Source organism: Phaeoacremonium minimum (assembly GCF_000392275.1).
Source record: "Phaeoacremonium minimum UCRPA7 unplaced genomic scaffold PA7_03_scaffold_363, whole genome shotgun sequence".
Lineage (NCBI taxonomy): Eukaryota > Fungi > Ascomycota > Sordariomycetes > Togniniales > Togniniaceae > Phaeoacremonium > Phaeoacremonium minimum.
In genome coordinates, this window is record NW_006921267.1 from 145138 (window position 1) to 158731 (window position 13594).

The following is a 13594-nucleotide window of genomic DNA, read 5'->3' on the forward strand; positions in this document are numbered from 1 at the left end:
CTGCAAGTCCGAGCAACGGTGGCGCCCAGTCCTGGTGGCAGTGGTTGCGCTCCGTCGGCAGGAGCACCACGCCTGGCGTTCTCGCCTCCGCCGTCAGACACTACGGCTGGCGCATCATTCCGGACCAGGTGGTCCCACCCCTGATTGCGAATGTTGGTGTAGGAGCTGTGCTGTATACCAGCTACCTTCAGATTCTTGGGCGCCTCCATGAGGAGAGCGGGAAGGCCACTCGGCGTGTATATCCACCGCCGCAGCCCGTAGACACATTCACAGCCGGATTTCTTGCCGGCTCATTTCAAAGCATCGTGGCCGCTCCGCTCGATGCCATCCAAGCACGCTTTGAACGCGGAGGCAAAGGGCCAGAGATTCTCAATGAGAATGGCAGGCCTCAAAGTATGTGGACTTTCGGCTATGCCAAATTGCGTGAGATCGGAGTACGCGGCATCTTCGCGGGCTGGGGTCTTTCCTTTGCTAAAGATGGGCTTGGGAGCGCCATTTTCTTCAGCACTTTTGAATATGTTAAGGCGCAGGCTTACTACAACTTTGTGGGCTGGTACTATGGCTCGCTGAGCGCGGATGTGGTGCATATCCTATCACGGCAAAGGCCTACACAGGATGCAGATGGCGATCAACCGACAACAATAAGGCCGCATTATGCAATAGAACCCGCCTTTCTTATGCTTGCAGGCTTCAGTGCTTCTATGGCGCAGCAAACTGTCATCCACCCACTCACCCACATCCAAATGGAACATTGGGAACACCTCGAGTATATTGATACGCAGGCGCGAAAGATTCGGCATTACTCGCAGTCAGATACGCACAAGTCGAAGTGGCGATGGCGAATGTTCCGAGCATACTATCATGCTTATCAGGAGACCTGGGCGAAGTGTCTAGCAGAGACGTCGGCTACAGAGGGTAACGGACCCAATGCACTCCGGAGGTGGCTATATCGAGGGTTTTGGTGGAATACAATTCGTCAGGTGCCAAGTACAAGTGCCGGATTGATCATCTTCGAGTTGGTCAGGAGAAAGTACGGAATGGGAGGAGAACCAGTCAGAATCACCAGAGACGGCTATGACATCTTGCTCAGTTAGAGTGTGGATTTAGAGAGGGCGTTCCAGAGTTTGTAAAGTCAACTTCCTCTCTGCTCATGATAGCATGTATCAAAGGATAGTCTCATGGGAGCTAGTGGCTCTTCAATGGCCGGAAAGCCGGCAAGATGCAAGTGGCTATCATGGATAGTCTAAACCATCACCGCTCTTGATGTTGTAAAATAACAAGTCGACTCACCAGATCATGCACGTTGTTCGATCGATTAGGTTCGAAGTCTTCTTTAAGAATAGACAGAAGATCTAGATTCAGGGTTATAATATAAGCATTGCCAGAGGGTATATATCTATGTATTATCTATTCCGAAAGCTCGAAATCAGTTGCTGGGGTTGTGCTCCCGCCTTCAATGTTTTCCTGTTTTGTCTTTCCGGTTTGCTTCCGTCTTCTCCTATATTCCTTCTCCAGAAAAGCCAAACAGATGACTAGGCCAAGGCCAGCCAGTCCGATTCCTAGGTACAAAGCACCTCGAAACCCTTTCAGAAGATCCTCTTCCGTCCGGCCTCCATTATTAACGTGGACCTCAACAGTACCTGCAAATCCGACACCAAGTGAGATACCATAATTTACCACCGTATTGACGAGACTTGCGGCGATACCCTGATGTTCCTTCTTGACTGCATCCGAAAGGATCAGTGTAGCTGCCGGAAAGCTCATATCCATTCCAAAGGGCATGATAATGACCGACACAAATGTCTGTGCCCAATAGACCTGGTGTACAGGGGCTGTAGCAGCCAATATGTCGCCAACGGCAAAGGCGAGCAAGGCCATGGTCATGACTACAGGAGGCGGCGTCTTGAGAGGTCCAAGCAGTTTGCCCGTCGCTACAGCGGCAATTACGCCGGCTATAGCCACGGGAGAGAACCAGGCCGAAGACAAAAGAGGCGAGAGATGCCGAATTTGCTGTAAGATCTGCAGGAAGTAGAGTGTCCATACTCCGAAAGTCGCCCAGCCACACGCAACCGCACCGAGAACGAACGCAACATCGGCGTTGACCGCGTCAAACGGCAATAAAGGCCGTTTCGCCCACTTAGCCTCGATATAGAAGAATGCGCCCAAAAGGACGAGTCCGATAACCAACGTAGCGATGACTTCCGGTGCGTCCCATCCAGCGAGTGGCGCCTGATTCCATGCGAAATTGAAAACAACAAGACCTGTGCATCCGACAACTGCTCCAGCAATATCGAGCTCTGTAACTAGCGTACGGAGGTCTAGAGTCAAGACCGTCTTCCGTGGCGGCGAGGGTATAACGAAGTAGCCAACAACCGTAATAATCGCCAGCGTGATAGAGAGGGCCCAAAGAACCCACGGCCACCAGGCCAGCTCGAGGACTGATCCGATTACTGTTCCGACCATAGCCCCTACAGGGGCACTAGCACCGAAGAATGAAAATACCATTGCCTTTCGGTGGCCAGGAGGGTACGATGCACCAAAAATAGCAAGAGCGTTGGGCAAAGCGATGGCTGGCCCAATGCCTTGGAAGACGCGTGAAAAAACGAAGAGGACATAGTTGGAATAGACAGCCAGACCGGCAACCATCGACCAGATCGAGAACCAGCTCAAACCAATGAGGAGCATCAGCTTGTAGCCAAATGCATCACCTAGGCGGCCGGAGAAAAGAATGAACGTGCCAACCGTCAAACTATAGCCAGCGACAAGCCAGCTTAGCTGGCCTGGGTTGGTCACACCATAACTGCCTCCTATCTGGTGCAGTAAGAACAATGTCTGGCAAAATGCGCCCTCTGTGTTGGTGATAATTAGTTAGTTCATCATGGCCGAGCTGAGAAGAAGACGGGGCATCGTGCTTCCGGTTGAAAAGCGGATGAGAAGATGATGAAATGGCAGTACTTACGCGTACAAAACTGGGTGAGGCAGATGACGGAGACGAAAAGGAACTCGCGTGGAAGTGTGAGGGTTGTGGCAAGCCATATTGACTCGGCGTTGGAGTGCTCGCGGGCGAGGTCTCGATGTGGCTGCTCCTCTTCCACGAATTCGCTGCGGTTACTGCCACTGCTACTGCTGCTGCGCGGCGATGCCGGCGCGGCGGTCTTGTTTTCCATCTCGTCCTCCGGCCCGCTCCGGCGTGCGGCTACCTGATCGGCAGGCTTTTCGCCGACAGCTTCTGCACCGGGCATGTTGGACGGATTCACCACTTCGAGCAGATTCGAAGAGGATGCTGGAGGGATTGCCCTCAGACACCAGCCCTATTCACGAGGAAAGGCTCGTAACGGCTGACGCGAGGCAAAGTGAAGAGTGTGCAGGTGATGCTGTTGCTAGAGAACAGTCCATTGATGGCGCGCTCAATGACGACAAATTTTAGTTGTTGTGACATCGGAGCAGAAGTGGGCCGGAGTGGGTTGGCCGACTCTTTGATTCCCAATGCTTAGAAATTTGCGAACTTTCTTTTTCTTGATTGTGCAGGTTCCTCTTCTATCGCCGAACGGCTCCGAGTCAGTCAGCTAGCTAGTCGACCGGTCAGTAGGCGCTCTTCCAGCCTTTCTTCCCTCCGCCCTTGGAAATACTGGTATGGTCCTTGAACGGTTGACGGTGAGGAAACTGAAGAAACAAGCATTGTTTTAAAATCCATAGTTCTCTAGATGACGTTCAAGACTTTGCGCAATGTAGGCAATCCTCGCTGTTGTTATCCTATCTTAGTTAGTCTAGCGTCCGCGTCCATTCCCTAGGTTTGTTTGAGAATTAAGGAGGATCGGAGGCGCCGGGAGCCTCCGGAGCCCACCTACCGAACCGCACAGCGCCCGTACCGGTGATTGATGGCCGCACACGCATGCATACACACATAACTTCCCTCAAAGCCGATGCAAAGGACTGCGCACCATTCCGTGGTGTCTGGTACCCCATCTCGGCCCCAAGTCACTGAGTGGATCAGCCGGTCACCGTGAAGTGCACGCGAGAGCTTATGGAACTCGAGTGTTCAACTGCCCCCGGTCCTACGAACACAGATTAATCTCAATGATGAGGTTGTCTGTGCTGAACTTCACATTGAATCGATGGGTCTTTGTTTGACGCGTTGAAGCGCCGCTAATCTGCCAGGTCTGTAAAGAAGTCCGGCAGTCGGGATCGGCTGTATTAGATTAGATAGAGACCAAGTGTCCTGCCCAGCCGCCGAGCCCGAGTGCGGGGGTTACCGAGCACATCTACTCCGGTAACGTCAGAGCTGTGTTGTGTTACCGGGCACGCCCTTTCGTCATTCAGTCCGCTTAGAAAAGCATCCATCAAACAGACCTTTAGGAGCCATTCTTCACCAAAATTCTGCTGAAAGTGCCAACATAAACTACCATTAACTGAGACAAGGAACCTGGGCCTGAAGATTCTCATCATCGATCTTCTCTTGTCTTGGATATCATGTCTGCTCCGTCAGCCAAGAAACTAATTCTTCATAACTTCTACCGCTCGTCTTGCTCATCCCGCATCCGCATTGCCCTCCATCACAAGCAGATACCTTTCGATTACGTGTCTGTTAACATCAACACTGGCGAGCAGAATTCAGAAGCATACATCAAACTCAATCCTTCCCAGAGTGTGCCCACGCTTGTCGTTCCTGGAGAGAATGGCGGACCGCCAAGCTATATCACTCAATCATTCGCAGCTTTAGAGTGGCTAGAAGAAGCGTATCCGAACCAAAATCCGCTCTTACCAACTGGAAGCACGCACCAAGCGATGCTGTCACGCGCCCGCATACGCAGCCTGGTGCAAATCATTGTTGGTGACGTGCAGCCGATCACCAACACCAAGGTACAAAAGTTCATCCGCGGTTTCGGCTACGACTCTGCCAAGTGGACCGCTGAGTGGTATGCCGTTGGCCTCAGAGCTTACGAGAGCGTAATCCATGATATTGCTCGTAAATATTCGGTTGGGGATGATGTGACAATGGCAGACGCGTGCCTGGCACCTGCCATTTGGAATTGTGAGGCAGTCGGTTTATCTTTGGATGAATTCCCCACGGTGAAGAAAGTGTATGCAGAGTTGATGCAGCTCGAGGCTTTTCAGAACAGCCATTGGAAGGCACAGGTTGACTGCCCCGAAGATCTCAAATGATCCAATCAATGTGATTGCATTATTGCCTCTAACAACGCCTGATAGATATCAAGATGTAGCTTAGCAAATTTACATAAACACAGAACTTATATACTGAAGCACTTCAGAGCACTATCTTCCTCCAGAGTGTTGTGATTAAAAGATAGAAGAAGCCCTATTCAAGTGGCAACCTCAATGTGCTTAACAAGCTGGAAACTACAGTCATCTCCTAGAGACTCGGGAAATTCACATTAAAGTATTGGAGACATGCTGCAGGCATCGATTACCAAATACATGGAATTTATTCGGAGGCTGCACTGATCCACTGCCCCTATGCGTGAGTTCTATGATAGCACAAGTCGTATAGGAAGATCTCCATGAGCATTCAGTAGCAATTAATCGACGTGAGATACCGCAATGTCTAGCCCTACTCTTGTTGATGCGGCCCTTTTCTTGTCTTGGTGCACCATGATGATTTAGTCACGGATGATGGAGTCGCCGTCAGACAAGCTGGTTCCGTTACAGTGAGCGTCACTGTTGTAGGGCCAGCGGTGCACAGAGATGAAGTCGGCGTCGGGTCCACACAAGCCTCTCCTTCAACGAAAAACTTTTCTGACTCTGCGTATATCACGTATACATTGGTGCCATTGATAGCAGAGCTAATGCAAAATTAGTGGTGTGACGATGCCTACTCTGTCTCAATGGCTTCTTACAATTGAAATCCGAAAGACGAATCAACAGAGCATGGAATGTGCACGTTGTAGCTTGATAGGGAAATTGGGATATCCTGGGCCAACAGCTCGTAGTAAGGTGGAAAATTGACGAAGTTCCAGAGGTAGATACTGAAGGTGGAAGGGTCGGTATCAACATATGTCCAAGTCACATCCACATTTGAGCCTTTGAGCAACGTAGAATTCTCGGCGGGGCCGGAAAATTGGATAGCCCCGACCAATGGCCAAACAATGGCTAGTAATGTGATAGGGAAATGCATCTTTTTATGGAGGTTGAGTGCCGTTGTACGGACATCTTGAAGGCAGGTCTGACTTATGGATGGCCTCTTATTATACCCGTTCATTGACACCCCGGGAATTGAAATTAGGTGTAATCTGACAGCCTATCCGCGCAACGCATGGCGGTCTTAGTGCCTGCATTGACCAATTGGGCCGAGACAAAATCGCCAAGCATGCTGTCAGTGCTGACGTGAGTCGCTTTTCGACTATTGCGTAGAGCAACATCATTCAGCTCTGCCACTTCCTTAAGGCTGGTCTGCGCTTCCTTCGATCCTCTCCTTTGTCCCAACAAAGATGTTCTCTGCCTGCTGTTGATCTTTCCCTACTCATCACAGCAACGTGTCGAGAACCCATTTGGTACGACAAAGCTTGTGAACAACAGTAATGGCTTGCGGAAATGAGCGTCTTCTTTTGCATCTTCGCTGAACTCTATACGCATCCGGTCACTCTACACTGCCGCTCAACTGGTGGGGGAAGCATTTGGGAGCGATATATATCTAAAAGACATGTCGAGCATGATACATGTGACTTGAGCTCATTGGCCACAGCTCGATGTTGAGGAACCGTGTTCCAGCTCCGGAATGTGGCATCGAGCCTCCTGTCCAGTTTCACCAAGAAGTGCATGGCCTGTGTTCACGGGTTTGATCAAATGCAAAACGAGGCGAACGCTTGAAAGGACCGTGAAAAGCAAGAAGATTGAGCAGTTCGCGGTCCCATTTCGCGTGACCCGCCACATTTCCAGATTCTCAAGTTTACTTCAGTGTAAGCACCGAGCTTTAGCCCTCCTTAGTATTCTGGTAATGCAATGATTCATAGGTAGGCGAGGTAGGCTATTTTATCTAGGTATATCGCCGCCATCGGGTGACAGAGGAGGTGTGGAAATTGTCCAATATCTCGGTAGTTCAAAGGTAAACAAGAGAAGCTTTTCTATTCCTCCGCTTACTGTTTCACAGAATGAAATATGATGCATTTGTGTGTCATGGTATACGTTTTAGAGGTAGCCTGTAATAATGTTAAGGATTAGCAAGCGGTTTCGTGCAAAGCCACGGTGGCGGGCCGGGTGAAGCTTCCCAATGTGTCGGCGGAAGCCGGAGGGTTCTAGGGTGAGTGCTCGAATCTGCCTTGCAGGGCTGACTGCGCCTTCTCCGATCCAGGGGTGCGCCAGCCGCAGTCCATTGTGTTCTCCCTCCTACTCGGTAGCATTACCAGGCGCAATCCAAATCCATGATCTCAATATGATTATACTCTCCAAACGTCCATCAGGTTCTTAAAGACATCATCAACATTACAATGACAGAGCTGGGAGCATGGCACTATGTCTGTCTCGAAACAAAGCGCAAAAAGACAAGCAACTGGGCCAACCAGTAGTACCAGGCAAATGATATGATCAGATCTTGGGACTCCTTACTTCTACCGTAGAAGCCACACGATGAACCTTCGCCGCGCTATCATCCCCGTCTGCATTTTACATGGCAAGTTAGCAAGCAGCACGAATTGAAACCCTACGAGCTACAATAGCTCACGGGATACCCTATAGCGGCACAGTACCGCGCTGTAAAAACTGGGTGGATTGTGGAGGCGGTAGAAGCCGCAATTCCGTTTGATTTTGTACCATAATCGCCATGCTAGGCGTGAACATTGGCTGCCGCCTGTGTTCAGCACGTGAATCAAAGAGTCAATCGAGCCGCAACCGTAAGTATTTTCTAGCTCCAAATCCTCCAATGTTTCAAAAGTCTTGTTCCTAGGTATTATGTGTTTCCGAGCAAACATACCTGTTGCCTAACCTACTAGCCTCAATGACAAGCACATTCACATCTTACTTAGTACTACACAGCCGTTAACCCATGGCGTGTTTGTGGAAAGGACCTATTTGGCCGGCCGTACATATGCTATACGATATGTGTCTGAAATTTGTTAACAGCAGCCATAATCCTCAGTGCCTCAGTAATAGCGAGAACCAAGTGCCATGATGCACCCCAGATTGCCAGCTCCTGTCCGGTAAGATCCAGCGGCTTTGTAGCGAAAGAGAGTGCGACCGCGACCGCAGGTTTGGCGATCGATGTGGCGGTGAGGCGCTGGGGCTGTGCCACCTTGCACCCAATACTTGCTAACAAATTTCTAACAGCGGCTCAGCCCGGTGTGGTATGGGGGGGAATAATAGAACTTTCGTAGGGCCTCCGAAATGGTCGCGAGCAGGCAAGAGCACAGCCCACCGACCTCCGGGCAACTACGAGGGAAAACCCAGACACACAACATCTTCCGGATTGATACAACACATGCCATCAGGCAAAAGCAGAAAGAATGTTCACAATGAGAATGGCCCTTACACGGTAGCAGATTCCCTTCGACTCAAAACGCGGAACGAGGGTTTTCACAGCAGGCAGAAGTGTTTTAGATCCCTGTAAAAGGTGACTACTAAGTATCTGAGGTATGTCGTATAAGACTACACTTAGTGGGTTTGATGGTGGCCAACTCTGCCTGTATGAGAAGAGAAATATGATGAGGCCATGTAGGCAGGAGGACAAAATAATGATTAGACAACTAACAATTGCTTGGAGTATGTCTCTGCAGGATACCTCTATTTGAAATCTAACTACTTACCTTAGGTCGATGTCGGCATGAGAATCATCCTCACTTAGGAGACCGCCGGAAGTAGAGTACTTGCCATTCTGCGCATACGCTGAACATTCCAAGAACTGCCTTTTAAGGTTGCCATTCTAGGCTCACACTGTATAGGGACTATCTCCATTATTGAAGCATCTTGCAACGACAATGTGGGGTAACCTTGCTCTCGTTTTCCTCTGTCCGTTCATCCAGCATCATGAATGTAGGCAGTCGCCGTATGGAGGGTCTGGCGCGAGCTTTTGGCCATTAATCATAGAGAGGCCGCTCTTCACCTGGCGAACCGTCCAAACCGTCATGCAGCAGACCATACTAGAACCGGCTAAGTCGAGTAAGCCGTAATGAAGTTGGCCCAGACTGTGACTCAACCGCTGAACTGGGTCTACCAGGACTAATAACGCGCTGCCCTAGGCCTGCAAAGGCCGTACAAACGGTTCGTGACGCGCGCACTGTTGGAGGTCAAGTCGAGACTAAACCAACGGCCCAAGTCTTAGGCAACTCAATTCTCGAGATCCGCTTTTCTTGACTAAGCTAAATAATACGGGGGGACCACTGTACTGCATAATACAATACAGACCATCCAGACGGAAGGCCAACCTGACCGTGAGAAGATCAGCAGATATTATCTGTCGCTTCTGCCAGTGGGCTAATTTCTGGTGCACAGTACCAAGAAGCATTTATTTGGAGTAGAGTCACTGTTGGTTGCTGTTTCGTCTCGCGCCTATGGGTGGCCGACTTGACTGGTTGCATGGTTTCTAATCCAGCCCTGGACAAGCCAGTCTCAAGAGTATACTGGTCTTCGCAGCGGGCGGTTCAGTGTCTTTGCGTCTAGTTGGCCTTTTGCCGCTTAATGGCCCGTCTCGCTGTCCGATTTGATTAGTGTAGCTTATTTTTATTCTTCAATGTCGGCATCAATCGCCTTGGATCGTTTCGCCTGCGTCGGTTCCAGCCAGTTGGGTGCTCTCCAGCGCCGTTCACAGCCATTGGGCTGCCTCATCCTTCGCGATTCTCATACACGCCACAGGGGAGAGGACTGCAGCCACGCAATTACGCACTGAAGGGGGTGCATGTACTGTACGTACTAGACAGGACTATCCTATGTCGCAGGGTTAGTAATGCCGTAGGTAGGACAAGGCCACTCAAACCCTCGACAGCCACAGGCAGCTTGCCCACCCCGTAGGACTACCGAACCACGTACGTACTGTATGTAGGCAGGACAGTCCTACTGATGGTCCCGGCTCCCTCCGAGCGCGGCCTCTGCTGCGTAGTAGACCCCCTCCCAGCCCGTTTGAGGTGCTGGTGGGTGTTGAGGACTTTGGTCATTCGTACACACCTAGTACGCAGTATGGTGACCTACCAGGGGCTCAGCCCCGGGCTGTGAAGCTCGATTGGCCTCCTCCCAGGGACATTGGCGTCCTCTCCACCCACCTGCTAAGTTGCTAGACCGCGTCTGTCTAGCGCCTGGTCTACCCCCGGCTCGTTTGCGAGATGAATCACCGGCCGGGGCCCATTGGAGCTACCGCAGGCAGACACTCTCACTCGATGGGCATTGGCGCATTGCGAGATTTGACTGCTGCGGCAGGCGGTTGGCGGCAGAAGCACACACCACCCAGACGCAGGTTTAACCTTTGGGGTTTGCAGAGCAGCAAGCAGCAGCAGCATGCATGGGTAGGGGTATTGTATCGTACTGTAAGGGGAACGTACATACATGCCATACCTTAGCTAGTACTGGACAAAAACAATTACCTTATGTATGTACCCTTCCACAGTGTGCATGTCGCTAGGGATGCCCGTCATGGCGCAGGATTGGGGGCCAGCCAGGCCACCACCACTTCAAGCTCCCTCAAAAACCTTCACACAAACCCTGTATTTAAATGTCCATCGAGTCCCGTGTCCTAGACTTGCGATTCCCCAGGCCTTCCAGGTATATATCCAACAGGAAATTCTCTGACCACTTAACCAATTCTTCCCTCGATCCATAACTCATTCCGCCTTGGCCTTCGCAAGTCTTGCTGAATGAACGACGAGTCTGCCTGACTAGGTACCATTCATAACCATCTTCAATCACTGTCGCATTCGCATACCGCCAAGTGACCTCCTTCACCGAGCGTTCTCCCTCATACGCTTTCGACTCACGAGTCTTTGCTCGTCTCCGCCGTTCTTGACCCCCAGACACTGGCTTATATGTCCCCATGTCGCTGAGCAGCGAGCGATATTTAAACGATCGATTCGTCTCTGACACGGCCGATTGACATTAGCTGCGTCGGTGTCTCGACCCCATTCCTCATCGTTCACCACAAGCTCTCTTCAGTTCTATCAAGAGGACATCCCTCGCCGGAGTCTCTACACCCAAGACAACTCACAGTCTCAAAGAAAGACAGTTGATTCATTGAGTCAACCTCACAGCTTATTGTGCACGACGCGCCATACGTTCCGAGACCAACGCCCACAATGTGCATCAAGGTCATCTACCACAACCGCTATGCGGACGGCACCCGGGACATCACCGAGCACGTCGATATCTGCCGGCCCGGTGGCCCTATGTGCCCTGCCCCTTACATCTGCGAAAAGGACCGCAGATTTGGTGTCACGAAGCACCAACTTGCATCATCACCACACCGCGGCCAGTCACCACTTTCGCTGACAGACCGTGTACCTGCGCCATTCTACTCCGAACACCTGCGCCCACCTACCCCTCGATCCGGTCATGGTTCCGGAAGCGAGAGGGAGAGCGACCTCGAGCGCTCATTCAAGCGACGTAGTGGCGTTTATGTTAACGGCGAGAAAGTCCTGGACCTGAATCGGCGCAAGCATGAGCGCCGCGCTGAACGACCAGTTGTCCTGGAGCCTACGTACCGCGCCCCAGCTGCTCCCATGCCGCCCCCAATCCCTATCCCTATCCCCAGAATCCGCCGCTCCACCACTATGCCCTCTGGCGGACCTTTCGTTGTCGATGCAACCCCACCTGCCGCAGAGAAACGCCCCAAGCCCATCATCATCGAAAACACCAACCGTCGGTCCAAGCATGAATCCAAGTCCAATTCACTTGAATCTGATGTTCTGAAAAGGCACGGATCGCGCAAGGAACGGGACTATCTCGAGCCCCACCCCCATCATCGCCGGTCATCCCGCTCTCCATTGGAGATGTACGCTGCAGATGACGATTTTGAGAGGGCTGAGCGACGCCGACGCCGTGAGATGCGCGCACAGCGTGTTCAGGAACCTGCACCAGTCCCTGCTGCCGATGTCTATGGTTCATCCCCCTTCGGATCATCATGGGGCTCCTCAACAGCCGCTGATACCCGGGTGGCTACCCCAGTTATCGTGAACGCATCCCCTGCCGTGACGGAAGTCAAGAAAGAGCTGCGGTGGGAGGACCAACAGCGTGCGAAGCACAATGCGAATATCAAGTCGCGCCCCAAGCTTGGCCGCTCGGCAACAGTTACCGAAAAGCCGACTCTACACGGAGAGGTCAAGAGCATTCTAAAGAATGGTCAGGAGACCAAGGATGATCTAGATCAACTTTATGCCTCTCTTCGTGGTCTTGGGCTGAATGACAAGGTGGCCGGCGCACAAAGGTTTCCTCGCCAAGAAGACGGCCTTTCGCGAGAATTACAAGAGGAGCAAGAGTATCGGGACAGACTGAAAAACCGCTTTAGCATGCCCTCCAGGAGATTTACTGTTGAGAAAGGTGGCACGGGGAAGCGAAGGACTGAGGTGTTTTATCCTGAGGAAGGACGTTACAAATGGATGTAAAGTCCAGGGATCATCGCAATGCCTTTTGTCTATGGTAATTGAAACTGAGAGCGACCAGGTATAACTCTAGGTCTTGTTGTTTGTCATAGATTACATTAGAACTTGTTTTAGGCGTTCGCATTTGATAGAAGTCTCTTGTAATAGAGTTAAATCTCGTCTCACAGAAGTTTGCCGGTCCTTTCGTCAAAGATGTGCCAAAACACCTGCAATCTGAAATCGCAGGGTGCACCACGTTCCACCTGTGAAAACTGAAGTCTCCCAGCTATCGACATGACTACACCTTGGAACCGCCATTCCCGGTAAACTTACGGATACTTCTTCAAGATAGCTACATGAAATACCAAACACGAGCACACCACCTTGAAGTTTATCCAGTGTCGGCATATCCACCCGCAAGCTGCAGTCAAGGCGTGCCTTTCGCCATGTTCCAGACCACACTCACCACGAGCTGTCATGTGCCTGCGACGTGCATAAAGTGTGGCACCTCAAAGTGTCCGACCGACATCGGCAGATCTTATTCGCAAGACGTACCAACCAATTCTCAATTCTGCTTTGGGAAAGGCGCCGTGCCTAGCGGTTCTTTTGCCGGTGCGTCACTCGGATGATGACAGCGCCTGGAGATAGCCGACTTCAATAGGAAAGCCTTCAGATACTATCTCTTCAAAGCTAGAGACCAATACAATAAGCTCGGGAAAACAGGGTTGAGGTCACTTTACAAAGTAGGCTTGCTTAACGTCTGTAAAAGACGCTTCGTTCTGCACAGGGCTTATCTCAGTGTGAAAGGGAGAGAATTATGACTATTTACGGCTTTATGGACAATGCAATCTTATACCGAGATAGCCTTTCGAAATTTGTACATAATATAAGTAGCCGTAGCCGTAGTCCCTTCTCAGGGACTATTCGTCTATTTAGATGTAGCACTGTTGGATAGTCTCAGCTCCATGACATGGATGCCAAAAAGAAAGAGATGTACAAAATAAGCGTGTGTAGTTTCTGATAGCATGACGAAACTAGGTATGCAAATATTACGCCCCAAGCCTTCCTTACAAGTGAAAGTGACACTT

General features: G+C 51.0%; 2 protein-coding genes across 2 annotated transcripts; both read left to right on the forward strand.

Moving 5' to 3' along the window:
- Positions 1-4785: 4785 nt before the first annotated feature.
- On the forward strand, positions 4786-5163 carry UCRPA7_4766 (putative maleylacetoacetate isomerase protein; the record flags this gene model as incomplete). Its single annotated transcript, XM_007917317.1, has 1 exon — positions 4786-5163. The coding sequence occupies one exon, from the start codon at positions 4786-4788 to the stop codon at positions 5161-5163; it is 378 nt and encodes a 125-aa protein (XP_007915508.1).
- A 6062-nt stretch (positions 5164-11225) lies between these two features.
- UCRPA7_4767 (hypothetical protein) lies at positions 11226-12530 on the forward strand (the record flags this gene model as incomplete). The annotated part of the gene is made up of 1 exon (XM_007917318.1): positions 11226-12530. The coding sequence occupies one exon, from the start codon at positions 11226-11228 to the stop codon at positions 12528-12530; it is 1305 nt and encodes a 434-aa protein (XP_007915509.1).
- Positions 12531-13594: the final 1064 nt, after the last annotated feature.